Source organism: Syngnathus typhle, linkage group LG12 (genome assembly GCF_033458585.1).
Source record: "Syngnathus typhle isolate RoL2023-S1 ecotype Sweden linkage group LG12, RoL_Styp_1.0, whole genome shotgun sequence".
NCBI lineage: Eukaryota > Metazoa > Chordata > Actinopteri > Syngnathiformes > Syngnathidae > Syngnathus > Syngnathus typhle.
Window position 1 is genome coordinate 8,187,072 of NC_083749.1, and position 13,765 is coordinate 8,200,836.

General features: G+C 39.4%; 2 protein-coding genes and 1 long non-coding RNA gene across 5 annotated transcripts; 1 reads left to right on the forward strand and 2 right to left on the reverse strand.

Moving 5' to 3' along the window:
• Positions 1-16: 16 nt before the first annotated feature.
• On the forward strand, positions 17-2,206 carry LOC133163798 (uncharacterized). Its single transcript, XR_009716449.1, has 2 exons — positions 17-157; positions 1,314-2,206. It is a non-coding gene; the product is annotated as an uncharacterized LOC133163798 (long non-coding RNA).
• nars1 (asparaginyl-tRNA synthetase 1) lies at positions 1,855-9,650 on the reverse strand. 3 transcript variants are annotated; one of them, XM_061294012.1, is made up of 16 exons: positions 9,471-9,638; positions 7,050-7,132; positions 6,668-6,739; positions 6,338-6,430; positions 6,147-6,236; positions 5,941-6,019; positions 5,782-5,852; positions 5,516-5,602; positions 5,176-5,397; positions 4,799-4,998; positions 4,387-4,522; positions 4,176-4,289; positions 3,432-3,563; positions 2,894-3,025; positions 2,628-2,787; positions 1,855-2,541 (listed from the first exon to the last, which is right to left on the reverse strand). In XM_061294012.1, the coding sequence occupies exons 1-15, from the start codon at positions 9,511-9,513 to the stop codon at positions 2,656-2,658; spliced, it is 1,686 nt and encodes a 561-aa protein (XP_061149996.1). In that variant the 5' UTR covers positions 9,514-9,638; the 3' UTR covers positions 1,855-2,541; positions 2,628-2,655. The 3 variants fall into 3 exon arrangements, with proteins under 3 accessions (XP_061149996.1, XP_061149997.1, XP_061149995.1); XM_061294013.1 differs by having other exon boundaries at positions 1,855-2,787; positions 9,492-9,650; XM_061294011.1 differs by having other exon boundaries at positions 1,855-2,787.
• A 368-nt stretch (positions 9,651-10,018) lies between these two features.
• On the reverse strand, positions 10,019-13,458 carry slc31a2 (solute carrier family 31 member 2). The gene is made up of 4 exons (XM_061294017.1): positions 13,268-13,458; positions 11,144-11,210; positions 10,707-10,911; positions 10,019-10,578 (listed from the first exon to the last, which is right to left on the reverse strand). Exons 1-4 carry the CDS (start codon positions 13,274-13,276, stop codon positions 10,413-10,415), a joined length of 447 nt encoding a protein of 148 aa, XP_061150001.1. The 5' UTR covers positions 13,277-13,458; the 3' UTR covers positions 10,019-10,412.
• Positions 13,459-13,765: the final 307 nt, after the last annotated feature.

Here is a 13,765-nt window from a genome sequence, read left to right on the forward strand (position 1 = left end):
TCCAGCTGGCTGTTGCCAATGATGTCAAGTTCGGCAGCATGTTTATTACTTCCGGATATTATTCAACGGTCCAACTTTCCCAAAACGGACTTGTTTCCCCCTACGAATTACCTACCATGCAATATCGACAAGACATAACATATTCTTACAGCGTAAAGTAAGTTGAAATTGAAAGGAAGGTTGAACAAAGTTACTTCCTATTTTTGTAAAAAATACCAAACAACAATGATTATAACCTATCTACGCATAAAGAGTCCGTTTTCTGTTTTGTTGGTGTAAAAGTTATGATTGTTATTTATTTATCTATTTTAAATGGAACTGGGGATACTTAATTGTTCAGGTCCAATGATGTGACTTCCGTTTGATTACTTACTATAGCTTGACAGCTTGATGCAAATCTGCTACAATTACGTCACACTACCCGGTCTACGTAACATAACCACACCTTCGTTGTAGTAGACGCACCCACTCTTTGGAGCACAGGTGTCAAACAGAAGGCCCGGGGGCCAGATACGGCCCGCCACATCATTTTATGTGGCCCGCGAAGAAGATTGTGCATCAAATTCGTGTCTCATTACTAGAATTGCAAATTGTCTTCACTTTTAATAATATCTTTTTTTTTTTTAAATATCTGACCAGTTTTTACTCGTCTGATTTGAAAACGACTTATTTGTCAGTTTGTTTTGTTGCTTTTACTGTATATAATATGAGGTGCTCATACATTTATTTGGGGTGACGGTCATAATGGCCCTCCGAAAGAAGCTATGATTACAATGCGGCCCGCGAAAAAAAAAGTTTGACACCCCTGCTTTAAAGTGAGTTATGTACAATTATCACAATGTGTAATTTATATACATATGTATATATACATATATATGTCTGCACACACGCACAGGCTTAAGGTTGTACTGTTTTTTTCTTGATCCAAGCAACAGATAAGCAAGTTCCTTCTTTCAAAACAATTTTCAGTCCTTCACTCTTGTTCCCGTCAAGGAGATATATTTCAAACCAACAAGCCCAAACTCGTGTCTTCATAACACGAGTGAGCGCCTCATTACGGTGTACACTATTTGTTGCATCAACATCTTCATTTTTTGATCTACTGCCAGCTACTCGTTATTTAGTCTTGTTTTTAACAGGAATTTCAACTGGACAAGAGTTTCACTACTTGGGGCAAGATTTACAGGATATAAGCTCCTCTCAAAAGTAAATTTGTATGCTACAGTACAGGGTGAAATTTCAAGATCAGTCTTAAAAGCACTTTAAACTTTACAAGTGAAATCTTTTTTTATGTCTTTCTGTGACTCTTCCAGTCTCTCTGTTGCAACCAGCTGATGAAGAGTGACCACTTCTATGAATATCCTGTCCCACAATGTTGAACTCTGTTGGACAGTTGTTAGGTGTCATATTGGTCTTGTGATGTTAAAATGTGAACAGCATGATGAAGGGGACTGTTTGATTTGGGATTTAAATGGGACCAGGAAATGTATTGGTCCAGTCATGATGAAACACCTGTTGTGAATTTTGCCATTCAGTTCCTTGTTAGTGAACCGCAAATTGTGCAATAAATTGTAAACCGTTGGGCGTGCATTCAAAAGCTTAGAGGTTAGTCTATCAGTGGTTTTGAAACTTTTAGTACCTAGAACCACTTCCAAAACTATTCCATCTAGTGACCAAATAACCCCATAAGCCATAGCAAGTTTGCAGTCACATTATCATGTTAAATTTAAATATTTTTAAATAGATTTCAATAATCTAAGAAACACAATTATTCTATGACAGAAGGTCTGAAATATTCAAAGCTGTTTTACTGTCATTGCACTGTACAATGCAGCCAAAAACATTAATACGTCATTTGTTTGCATCGTTTTATTGACGTGTTGTATTTTCCAATTTTCTCAGATCACAAACATTTTGATTCCATGTAGACAACCGTAATCACCAGTAGCGGTCCAGGTTTTTTGTTCGTTTCTTTGCAAGACAGTAGAGTCAAAGGTTCGTCAGCACTACAGAGCACAAAATTGACAATTGTGATTTTAGGTTTTGCCCAAGCATCACCAATACTCGCGTGGAAGGTGTATTTTCTTGCCTTTACTTTTTGTCATGGAAGGCCAACGTTCTTGTATCAACCCCAGAGACATTTGTTCAGTAAACAATCTGAAGACACCGGGAAATGTTTACATTTCTTCCTCGAAGAATATTTGGACAGGTGAGGAAAAATGAGAGTACCAATTGCAAAAAAAAAAGAAAGTAGCCATGTTGCCACTTTGTACTAACCTAACTATAAATGACTTGCTAAGCCTCAGTCACAGCGTATGTGGAGCTAGAAAGACCGCATTTAAGGCAGGAAATGATCAAGAGCATTCAGTATTCTTACACAATTACAGAAACGTGTTTGTTTTAGAGAGCAGAAGTGGACATGACATGATTAAGGTGACGTTAGAGCACTAATTATGGGACATGATCGGAAGTGAAGATGAGCACCACACAGGGAATAACTTGGTGATTGGATCTCAATTTGGGAACTATGTGAAACAAAACCTGCAACAGGAAAAAAACAATTGGAACAAATGTATACACTGGTGCTGTATCTGATTTGATATTGAGCTTTACACTATGGCCCATACTTGAGTGTGTCATGATGCGAGTATGTGTTTAGGGCCGGCAGCGTTGGATGAATCGTGGGTAAAGGCAGACGTCTCTGATGTGGTGTCTGTTCAGCAGCCAGGTGAGGAAACGCTCGAGACCGAGGCCATAACCCCCATGAGGACACGTGCCATAGTTCCTCTGAATGGTACGAGAAAGAAATTCGTAATGCGTTTGGGTAGAAAACATGCTCATTTAAGCAGAGGAGCAAGAAAAAAAACAAGACACCTGGAAAATGGTTGCTTACCTGATCAGTGTACCAATAGTACGGGGTTGGGTCGATGCCCTCCCTCTTATAGCCATCCAACAGCTCCTCAGCATCCCAGGTACGCATCGAGCCTCCAACAATCTCACCCACATTTGGCATCAAAACGTCAACCTGCGAATGGCGGACATGTCAAGAGGGTTAAGTTGGCACACCGTTTTTCTACAGTGAAGAATTTAAATTTTCACTGCAATGCAGTCTTTAACGGGATTTAGTTATCTGTAACTTGTTCTGCCCGCGCCCCCAAATACTAGATGGGGTAGGTTTTTATAAAAAAAAAAAAGAAGTTTTTACAGTATACAACTAAGTCGGGATTTAGAGATATATTTTCAATGTAGGTCAGCGCTGCACTCTACTGGATTAAGAGAAAAAGAGGCACATAAGGACCCCTATTAAGATCACAATGCAGCATGAGCAGGTGAACAATTTAGCGGTCGATCCAAATATCAATCTTTTCACCCTGGCAGAATGCAGCACTTAGTTTTGAATTGAGGCCAGTGCGATCAATAATGGCGCTTACCGATTCTGTGAGCCGCCTGTCCTCAGCGCAGCGCTGCATGTAGAAGGATTTGATCTCAGCTGGGAAGCGACAAAGCAGAATTGTTTCATTGATGGCATCCGTCATCAGCCTCTCGGGGGCCTCTGGGATGTCCTGACGGACACAAAAACAGGACAAGACAAATTAGTGCAATGTTATAAGCATAACATGTTTGATTTAAAAATAATGTACAGTCAATCCCTGAGAACTGTTAATTTGAAAATAGAATTTTATTCAGCAAAGTGCTGCTCCAGTATGCAGTGAACATATTCTCAGTGTTCCATTTGCAAAATCAAATATTTTGAAATTTTCTTGAGGAATAAATCTTCTATTTTTTGCTAAAAACCACAGCAAATTCCACATTTAAGTCCTTATGCAAAAATCTTTTATAAATCAAATAGCGTTACTTTGGCGCCACCTGGTGTCATTTTGCTGCAAAGGAATGACGATTTACTGAAGGGAATTACAGTCCTTTCCAGTCATCTTCTGGCCTCTATAAGTAATTATACTGCTTGGGGGTCATAGTTGCAGATTTGCACAATTTGTAGCAGGGTTCAGTACCTGAACTACAGTAGTTTACTGAATATTTTTTCAACCAAAAGAAATTTAGTTTTTTGAAATTTCTGTTTTGCAGATGATTTCTTTATTTTAAAAATGCTTCTTGTTCGGACTACAGCAAAAAGCAAAGATATTAAAATAACAGTTGTCTGTCTGTGTTACGCTCACCTCTCCAAACTCATAGAAGGTGCCATCATCCTTCTTGACGTCATGTTCTTTGAGCCACACGATGGCATCGGAGTAGTTCATCCTCTTGAATGGCCTTTTAGGGGGTTTGAAGTCCTGAGTACATCATCAAAAAATAAAATAACATTAGAATGTAATTGCCTCCCCAAAACAACAACGGAAAAGATGGGACTTGATCTCGTTTGGTACCGACCGGGTTGATGTCATAGAGCAGTTGCGCAGCAGGAGATTTTAGCACTCGGTCCACAACGTCACACACTAAATCCTCCAGCTTGTTCAACAGATCGTCAAAGGTTATGAAGGGACATTCTGCTTCAATGTGGGTATACCTGCAAGCGTTAAAAAAAAAATGGTGATGGCATTTGGCAACATGTTGTGGTTCCACTTCACACAGACCTTTTCTTGGTATTCTCCTACAAAACCAGCTCGCTGGGTTACAAGGAAGCACCTTAATTGAAACTCTATCAGATAGCAAATAGTCGTTCACTAACAACAGGTCTTTCTGGCTGTCTTTTCTCGTTCATGTTAAGGTTACTGACTGAAGAATGCGGACGTAGGGTAAAACATTTGTAATGGTAGGCTCGAGAATAGATTGGCATGCTCACTCGGAGAGGTGCCTGCGGGTGCGGGACTGTTCAGCTCGGTATGACTGAGCGACGCAGAAGCAGTCGCCCAGCGCAGGTATGCATGTCTCCAGGTAAAGCTGGGATGACTGCGTCAGGTAAGCCTGCTCGCCAAAGTAGTTGAGGTTAAACAGCGTGGAGCCGCCCTCCACCTGAGTCTGCACCAAAGTTGGGGGGCAGACCTGAGCAGGAAACATGAGGCAGATGTCACAAGACTCAAAGTGAGATCTCATCACTGAGTACAATCATACAGATGGTGTGACGGTGTGACACGTATCAATAATTGGACCGATAAGTCCCTCAAACTAGTCCCGCAATACCAGACTAAAATAAAATGACTTCTCAATGGTGTGCTTCACCTCGTGGTAACCATGGCTGAAGAAGTGTTCCCTGAAGCACTGTGTGACCGTAGATCGGACTTTGAGGACCTTGGAAACGTTTTCTCCTCGGATCATCATGTGTCGGTTGTTAAGCTGGACATCCACGTCCGACTCTTCATTCAAGATGTTGTCGGCCCCGCCTGCTGGCGCCAGGCCGATCAGCTCCCAGAAGTCGCAGTGGAGCTCGTGGCCTCCTGGTGCCTAGGGGAGTAACGGAAGTTTATATTTCCTTTGCAATGTGGAAATGTAGTGAAAGAAATACATAATATATAACCAAGTCTTTTTCCTGCTTGTGTACATAATAAGCAGCTGCGCTAACCTGTTTTCCTTCAGGAACTGGCGTCACAGTCCCATAAAGAGCTACACTGCTTTCCGTGGACAACAATAAGCCATTATAGCACTGACACTGGAAACAAGAACAAGAACAGGTAGTTAGCAGATGTTAATACATTGTTAAAGATTAAAAAAGAAAGGGAACTTGAACAAACTGTTTACTCAGGAAAAGATAACCATTACAATATAATAAGTGGTGTCACTCACTGAGCAATTTATATATATTTTTTTAAAGGTAATTATGTCTTTTACCAGTTTATCAGACAGCACAGACTGCAGGAAACCAGTTCCATCTCTTAGCACGATAAACATCAAGTTTTTGCCTGTAGACAAACACAATTCGATAAAAACGGGCTAACATTTTGAGAGCAGTGAATATAGCCATGAGCATGTAATTTGAAGTCTTCTAACCTTGTCTCCTAAGACGATGAACCCATCCGAACACTTTGACTCTCTGACCTCGCTTTGATCCCAGATTGGAGATTTTCACCTGCAAAAACACAATCTGCCTAATTTGACGTGCTCTGGTGTTACGATTGTCCCCTGGATACCAACATTCGACTAATCAAAAAACAGACATAAATGTGAATCGAACATCAATAACATCAAAGACGTACCGTTTCCGGATCAGGCAAACTGGGGTCCTTTTCAATCATGATTTTCTTGGCTTCTTCCAGGTTCTTCTCTCTCCTCTCATTGTCTTCCGCCTTTACAACAAACATGGACCAAAAAACACAAGTCAGATCAATGAAGAAAACAAACGCAGCTATTGTCACAACTAATGTGAAGGGGCAGGTGAGGCACACACCTCTTTCTTCTCCTTGGATTCATTCTTGGCCTGTTCACGGTTAAAAGCTTTTTTTGCACTCTTCATCTGAGTCTTGGAGATTGCGACCCAACGCTGACAGAAATTGCCAAAAATTACTGAAAATGTCCACAACTTAACTTTATAATACAAACAGACAGGATGGATAAAGTTTTACACGCAATAGAGCTACATCAACAAATTTACATATTGAAAATTAAAAGTGCTGGCAACAAATTTCCAATATTGATTTGATGCGTTGTATGATTGTCATTCGTTGCAACGAATAAATGAAAAATAAAGTACACAATGTGTACAAAGAAATCCCACTACCTCCTCTTCTTCTTCTTTCTGTGAGTCTACGTAGATAGTAGGGAATGGTTCTTTGCCAATGAAGAGCAGAGCCTGAGAAGGTTAATCAAAAACACAACGATCAGATATCCGAGTGAAAATATTGTTGGCACCATAACCGACATTGGATTCCCATTAAAGCACTCTTGACAGTCATTTTGTCGCGCTTGACCTTGTGAGTTGTCGCTTCATATTAAATTAATAGAGCAGAGTGTTTTGTAGATGTTTTACTTTATAAGTGGTTTACTGATTCATACACAGGCAACATTACAATTTAAGAAAAGACAAAAATCAACCTGACAATCACTATTATGAATTTGTAATAACAGTGGTTAACCACTAAAACGGAACTTATTGTGTTTACCTTGAGAGGTGTCTTGAAAGGTTTCTGCTTGGTCCCATCTCCATCCTGGTCGCTGCCACATTTGTCCGACACATACATTTCCCCTGAGGTGCACAAGTAAAATAGATTTACAAACAAAATCTCCCAACGTGTTTCATTTGATATCGAGGGGTACCATTCCTGATCAACTGCAACTGTCACTGTTTCAAGTTATTTTACTTATAAGTTCTCAAATGGTTAAGCTTGCAGTTAAGTTGGTTCAAGCAGTAAAATGACTCAAATATTTGCCTTAGGATATGACTCCAAGTATGTAACTGCTTACGCTTACTGAAACTAGTCCATCAACTTACATGTTTGTAACTACCCCCAAAATCTCGTGCTGATGTGAAAGTTTGAAATAATGGTGTAATGTTCAGTACAATGAAGTCATCATTGAGTTAAACTATGTGTGTATTATTCAATATAAGCTACCATCTTGAAATGAGGATGAAATAAACACATAAATAATCCAAATATCTCGAAAAGCCCATCAGTTTCAGACACTTTTGTAGTTTTGATATACAGAGACACAAAAGTACATGGCCGAAATTAAGCAGACATGACAATAATGATTGATTTATGAATTAAAATGAGACACTAATATATACAAGCTAAATATACACGATTTTATTTTTTATTTTTTTTGGTATGGCGCCGTGAGTGGCTGCCTCCCAGCAGTGTTCTCTCTTTTCCTCTTTATTTCCTTCTTTTCTCCTTTTTCTTTCTGTCTTTTTGTCCATTCTGCGATGCTGGTGCCTTCTACCGCACCTCGGAATCTCTTCGGATCGGATATTTTATATATGTTTTTTCTTCCTGGGACCGGGATCATCGGTCGAGACCGGCGTAACTCTACGACGGCTTCCTGCTTATCCGGCCAGTGATGAGCGGGTCCTTCGCCTTGGCCTTGCAGCCGCAACCCCTGTGGGGAGTCCGCTCCCTCGTGCTTGTCGGAACCAACGACTTTCGCCATGCTAGCCTTGTGGTGACCATCTGCACGTGCTCCGACTGGGTGCCCGGGACGCTGCTCACACGTTTGCCTGCTTTGTGATGTTTTTACCGATTCACGACCACGGTCCATTGGGCGCCGTTGAACTGGACTGCCCTTACACCTGTCGATGGACCCCGTGGAGGCTATTTCGTGTGTTTTGGGGTGTTCTCTTGTATTGAGGGGTGCTGGTTGGCCGCTGTTACTATTTTTCCTTTGTCTTTTAGCTTTGATTTGCTTTGATGGCTTTTATTTTTCACACTTTCTGACTTTCTTTGTGGCGCCGTTGTGTGGCAGCCTTATGAGAGCCTATTGAGTTGCGCTCATGCCATCTGTGTGTCTTTTGTATACCCACTCTGTGGTATGGATGCTGCTGGGGCCTGAATTTCCCCACCCCTGGGGATCAATCAATATTCAATCAATCAATTACAATACTCAAAGTGGCTCCTGCAATATTCATTGAGAAATAATAGAAATCTCTTGTCCAAATAAATTCAGCTTTAGTGGGCAAAGACGAAATGCTTATTCATGTATACCGTTTATAATACATATATAAACAGTTTGCCACAGATTTACTCAAGTGAAAGAGGCTTGATGATTATTATTGATAATAATCATAATCTACACTGAATAACATCATATCAGTTAGGATCCTGACCTCGCTCCCCCGTTCTGCGTAGCGTCCTGTACTTTTACTGTCTGTACTGTCTGTATGCACACTGGCTCTTATTTGTTGTGTTATCTGTTTATTTATTATTTATTATTACTCTTATTATTTATTATTATTATTTATTGTTTGTGCCTTTTTGTTTATGATGTTTTTTACTTTTGCGCTATGCTTGCTGGCTCCGTTTTGCTCCTCTTATTTATTGTGTTATCTGTTTATTTATTATTTATTCATCACTCTTACTATTGATTGAATTTTTGCCTTCTTGTTTTTATATTGTGTCGCGTACTTGTATGTCTATCGTGTTGTGTCTCGTCACCGTGGGATAGAGAAAACGTAATTTCGGTCTCTTTGTGTGTTGTGACATGTGGAGAGATTGACAATAAAGCTGACTTTGACTTTGATAACAGTCACACTCCCCTCAGTGTGTGTGCGTGTTAACCAAGTCGTGACAATGCCTGACGCAACACTCGATTCTGACAGCTGTGATGTTACCTTGAACGATCTCACTGTCACATCACGCCCGTTTTACAATCCTACCGTGTTATACATATTTTGTTAGCACGTTAACAGGGCGTTACTTCGAAGCAAATTGGTGAAAATAGAATTGAATCTTGGAGTTCGGGAATTACTAGCATGCTAAATGCTAGCATGCTCCTGACTGATGCAATTGGTAAGGTACCGTTCACATGTCATCAGAAGCTAGGTGGCTAACATACACGTAGCTTTCAGATTTCCATTGGTTTCTTACCAACAGACAATTGCTCCACACCTTTGGTTATATCTGTCGCCATGTCAGTCCAGGGGTTGCTGTAGTCCGCTACCAAAATGACTCAGTACAACCCACGCCGCAAGAGAAAACTGCCGGTGCTTTGACGATCCTGCCGCATTCGCTGAAATCCGGAATTTCAGTGTCCTTCTTCCGGGCAAGGCAGAAGACTGGCGCTGATTGGACACCTTCGACTTCGATTCAATACCCGCATATGCAATTGGTGGAAGCCAAACATGTAGTCCAATAATATTTAAAAAGTATGCGGTACGTCAAAATATTCCAGTCGAGTTATTTTGGGGGATCAAATTATTTGTATTTTTGCTGTCACCCATTGTAATAAAAGTAGTGCAATCACTGCTGCTGTAATGGCCTACTGAAGTTGTAGTGTAACAAGTAGGCATTTAAAATCAAGGTTAAAATCACGGGTTAAAATGTTGTCTGCATTATTTTGAGACAGATTACTGAAATCTCATGTCCAAATTAATTCATTTTAACGTGAAAAGATCAAATTAATTCTATGGAGTCAATTTCTAATTTTGGAACTGTTTTCCCTTTATTTTAATCAAACTAGTGTTCAGACTAGTGTACAATGAAATTAACAAAGATATCATGTTAGTCAGATGTCTCTAAATGATCGTTAACGTTAATCTACAAACTGACTGATAACAAAGTCATTGTTGGGCACAATATTTTCCCTTTCTTTGAATTCCTACTGTTATTAGAGTAATCTTCATCAGTTAAACACAAGTAATTATCAAAACTTTAAGATGACAATATTGTAACACAGAGTAACCCAAATCATGTATGAAATACTAACACAGCCCAAGCATCAAGAAAGCTTATAAGGAGGGTTTCCACATTTTAATGGAAATCATGATCCTTCTAATTATGAGAAGAACACACCCTGGGCTGTACTGTCCATCAATAACGATCCAGCAGAGGGAATGAGATGAAATAACCCAGAGTGGAACCCACAATGACGCCGAGAAAGATCCAAGTGTTGAAGGACATGACGCACAACATCAGCATGTAGCCCAAAGTCACCTGCAGCAAGTGAAGAAATGTCTGGATTCCATGTAGCAACCAGCTGAGGACCAGGATATAAATAATACATTTATTTATTCATATGCATTTGGCAACTTCTCTGATGCATTTCAAAAAAAAATTATGACCTGTCAAACACATAGATATGGAGGAGAAACTAAACATACGTACTTGCTCTTGTTGCTCGGAAAGATGGGGTTTGATTCTCTGGGAGTCAATGAAGCTTCAGGGGAGCTGTTTTCCACCACAGGGCTGTTGGAAAATGGAGTGGAATATTGAGCCAACAGCGTGCTCCTGCTAAGCCACACCCTCCACACTTTGAGCAGCTCGTACAAGACCGTCAGTAGCATGACCACTATCACTGACAAAACCATGCCTGAGGGGGGAATACACAGAAAGATTTTTTACACGCTCAGAATGTTAAATATGATACAAATGACATATTCAGATCAGAAAATAAGAACCTTACATGATAAACATGACAAAGTTTAGATCTTATATTTATTTTTTTAAAGAGCTTCTTAACACCCGCCTTATGAACATTCGTAGATAGAAACAAACACTGACTAAAAGATTTTACATGTCCACCAAAGAAAATATATGGATACCTCCAGGGCTGTTCACCTGCCAGAAGTCAAACAGCAGTGTCACGTGACTTGACACCTGAAATGTCACCTGAAAAAAAGATATGAAAGAGAAATCATCAGCATATGAAGAAGATTAGCACATTCTATTTAGCATTTAAATACGTCCACGCCAGGAATCCCATCACTGCCAACGTTGAAATTAAATTAAATTCACAGTACATAAAAAAAAAAACATTTCTGAGACAAAACGGGATACAATATTTTTGTTGTGTGCTGTATGGTTTTAACAGCTTGTTAAAAGGGGACACACAGTCTTAAATTCTCTCAAATTAGGGCTCGCTTGGATTTACTTAGTGGTGCTTCAGCACTCTAAACAAATTGGGTTAGACACACTTCTGCTTGGAATTAATAAACTGCAGACGTGATCAATTGATTTGGGGCAAAGTGATGCTAGTTTGTGTGTGAACTTTATCTCAACCACATTCCCACCCCCACATCCAAGCTGTGTGAAATGTCCATCTGCCAACGTCAGCTAAGATATAAATGCTAGATGCCAAACTTGGACTCTCATGAACAAACGAGGAGTGACAATCGAGTAATGATTTTTTTTCAAGTTACATTGCATGTCATAGCTATTATTTAGGATATTTTGCATTATGATAAGCAAACGTAAGCACAATAATGTTGAGTTAAGCAATTGAAGAAAAAATTTGCAGTTCTCCATTTCAGGATCTTGTCACACTTTGAAATGTTTAAACAGCTTTAAACATGATGTATTTTAACGCAGTGTATATTCATATGACATTCTCTTTCCCAACTAAAGAGCAACGGGAAAGACAGTTGTCAAATGCAGTTAGTACAGGATTAGCATATTTACCAAAAAGCACGTCAGTAGCCTCCAGCAGCTCAAATTAACAAATTAGCAGCAAAAAAAAAAAAATCTTGTGGTAATAAAGAGTACATACACACCCATCTCCAGACAATAATTCACTGTACAAACAGTGAAGAAATATTTGGTAGAATATTTCTTTGTAAATAAAAAATGCTACAAAATCCTTTGTGGATACATTGAAAGACAAAAGTCTTACATTGGGGATCTTGGGCCTCAACTTGTTGGCAAGGCTATTTTACTTGAATTTTAAATTAAAGACGATTTAAGAAGTATTGAAATAGTTTCAATTTTTATTTTTGATCAAATAAAATATGAATATAGATGTTGGTAATGTTGGAATATGGTCAAATCCACTGATCTCCTATAAGGATAAATATACCGTTTTTTCCATGTATAATGCGCCCCCATGTATAATACGCACCCTAAAAATGGCATGTTGATGCTGGAAAAAAGCCTGTACCCATGTATAATACGCACCCAAATTTTGACTCCTACTTAAGTCCGTAAACGTAAAATTATTTCAGAAAAAAGATCATCTTTGGGAACAACCGGATGTTATTCTGCCGGTCAGTATCACTGCGCATGCACTAGCAAACTCAATAGCGAAGAAATGTTTCGGATTTGTGTAGGGTACATTGTGACAGCAAACGAGGAGGTGATCGAGCAAGCGTCTGATACGAGAGCATTGTGTTTGTATGGAGCATGTTTGAAGTGAACAGCAGAGAAGAAAGCGCATCTGTAATGGCGGCCTTTGTATGATATCCGGATAAAAATAAAAAAATAATTGTACCCGTGTATAATGCGCACCGCAGATTTTAGGACAATAAATTAGTTAAATTTTGCGCATTATACATGGAAATAAACGGTATCAAGGCAAGTCAAATATATTTTTATAAGGACCACAAAAGGTCTTTATGGGCTTCACATGTTCCCGGTAGATATTAATAATGACATTACCTGATCGCAACACTCATCACGTTTTCAAAAAACAATGCGCATTTAGGTGGGCTGGTCTGAGTCATGAAACTCCAATGCTGAAAATGGATTCCACTCCAAATGTTGTCTTTATTTCATTACTTTGAATGCCATAATTGATTGTTTTCTGTTTTTTTTTTTTATGATTGATATAACGCTTATAGTGCTGGCCGCATCGACATTTGATTGTCAAACACAGACAGTGTGCAAGTCCTATTTAATCCAAACGCACGCGCGGTGATCTGAGTGAGTAGTTGGATTAAAATCACAAAACTCACGGTCATCATGTTGAACTTGCTGGGTGAAGAAACGCGTCAGTTCCTGTTTAGTATTTTACTTCGTTTACCCATTACGGACGGGCGGCTTTTTCTGGCTTTTGACTCTTCCAATACATTTTTGTTGCACACTTTGACTTGGACAGACGAACGACATCCACCCACTATACCGCGTGACTTTCAACAATAAATAAGAAGCTGACGGGTAATGAAGTTTTTGCAGTGAGACGGGCTGAGAAACATTTCCGGTTTATGTGGACTACGCATGCGCATTCACATCAAGACTATATGTCCATTTTCACATCAAGACTATATGTCCATTTAGTTTTTATTTCATCACCCAGACTTTACTTGTGTTGAAAAGATGCCATAAAGGATATTCGGAAAAAAATATGTCACTCTCTGTTCTTATTTAATTGATGCGTAATCTTCTAACATTCTCACTGTTTAACTGGACTCTACGCATGCGCATTCACATCAAGACTATATGTCCATTTAGTT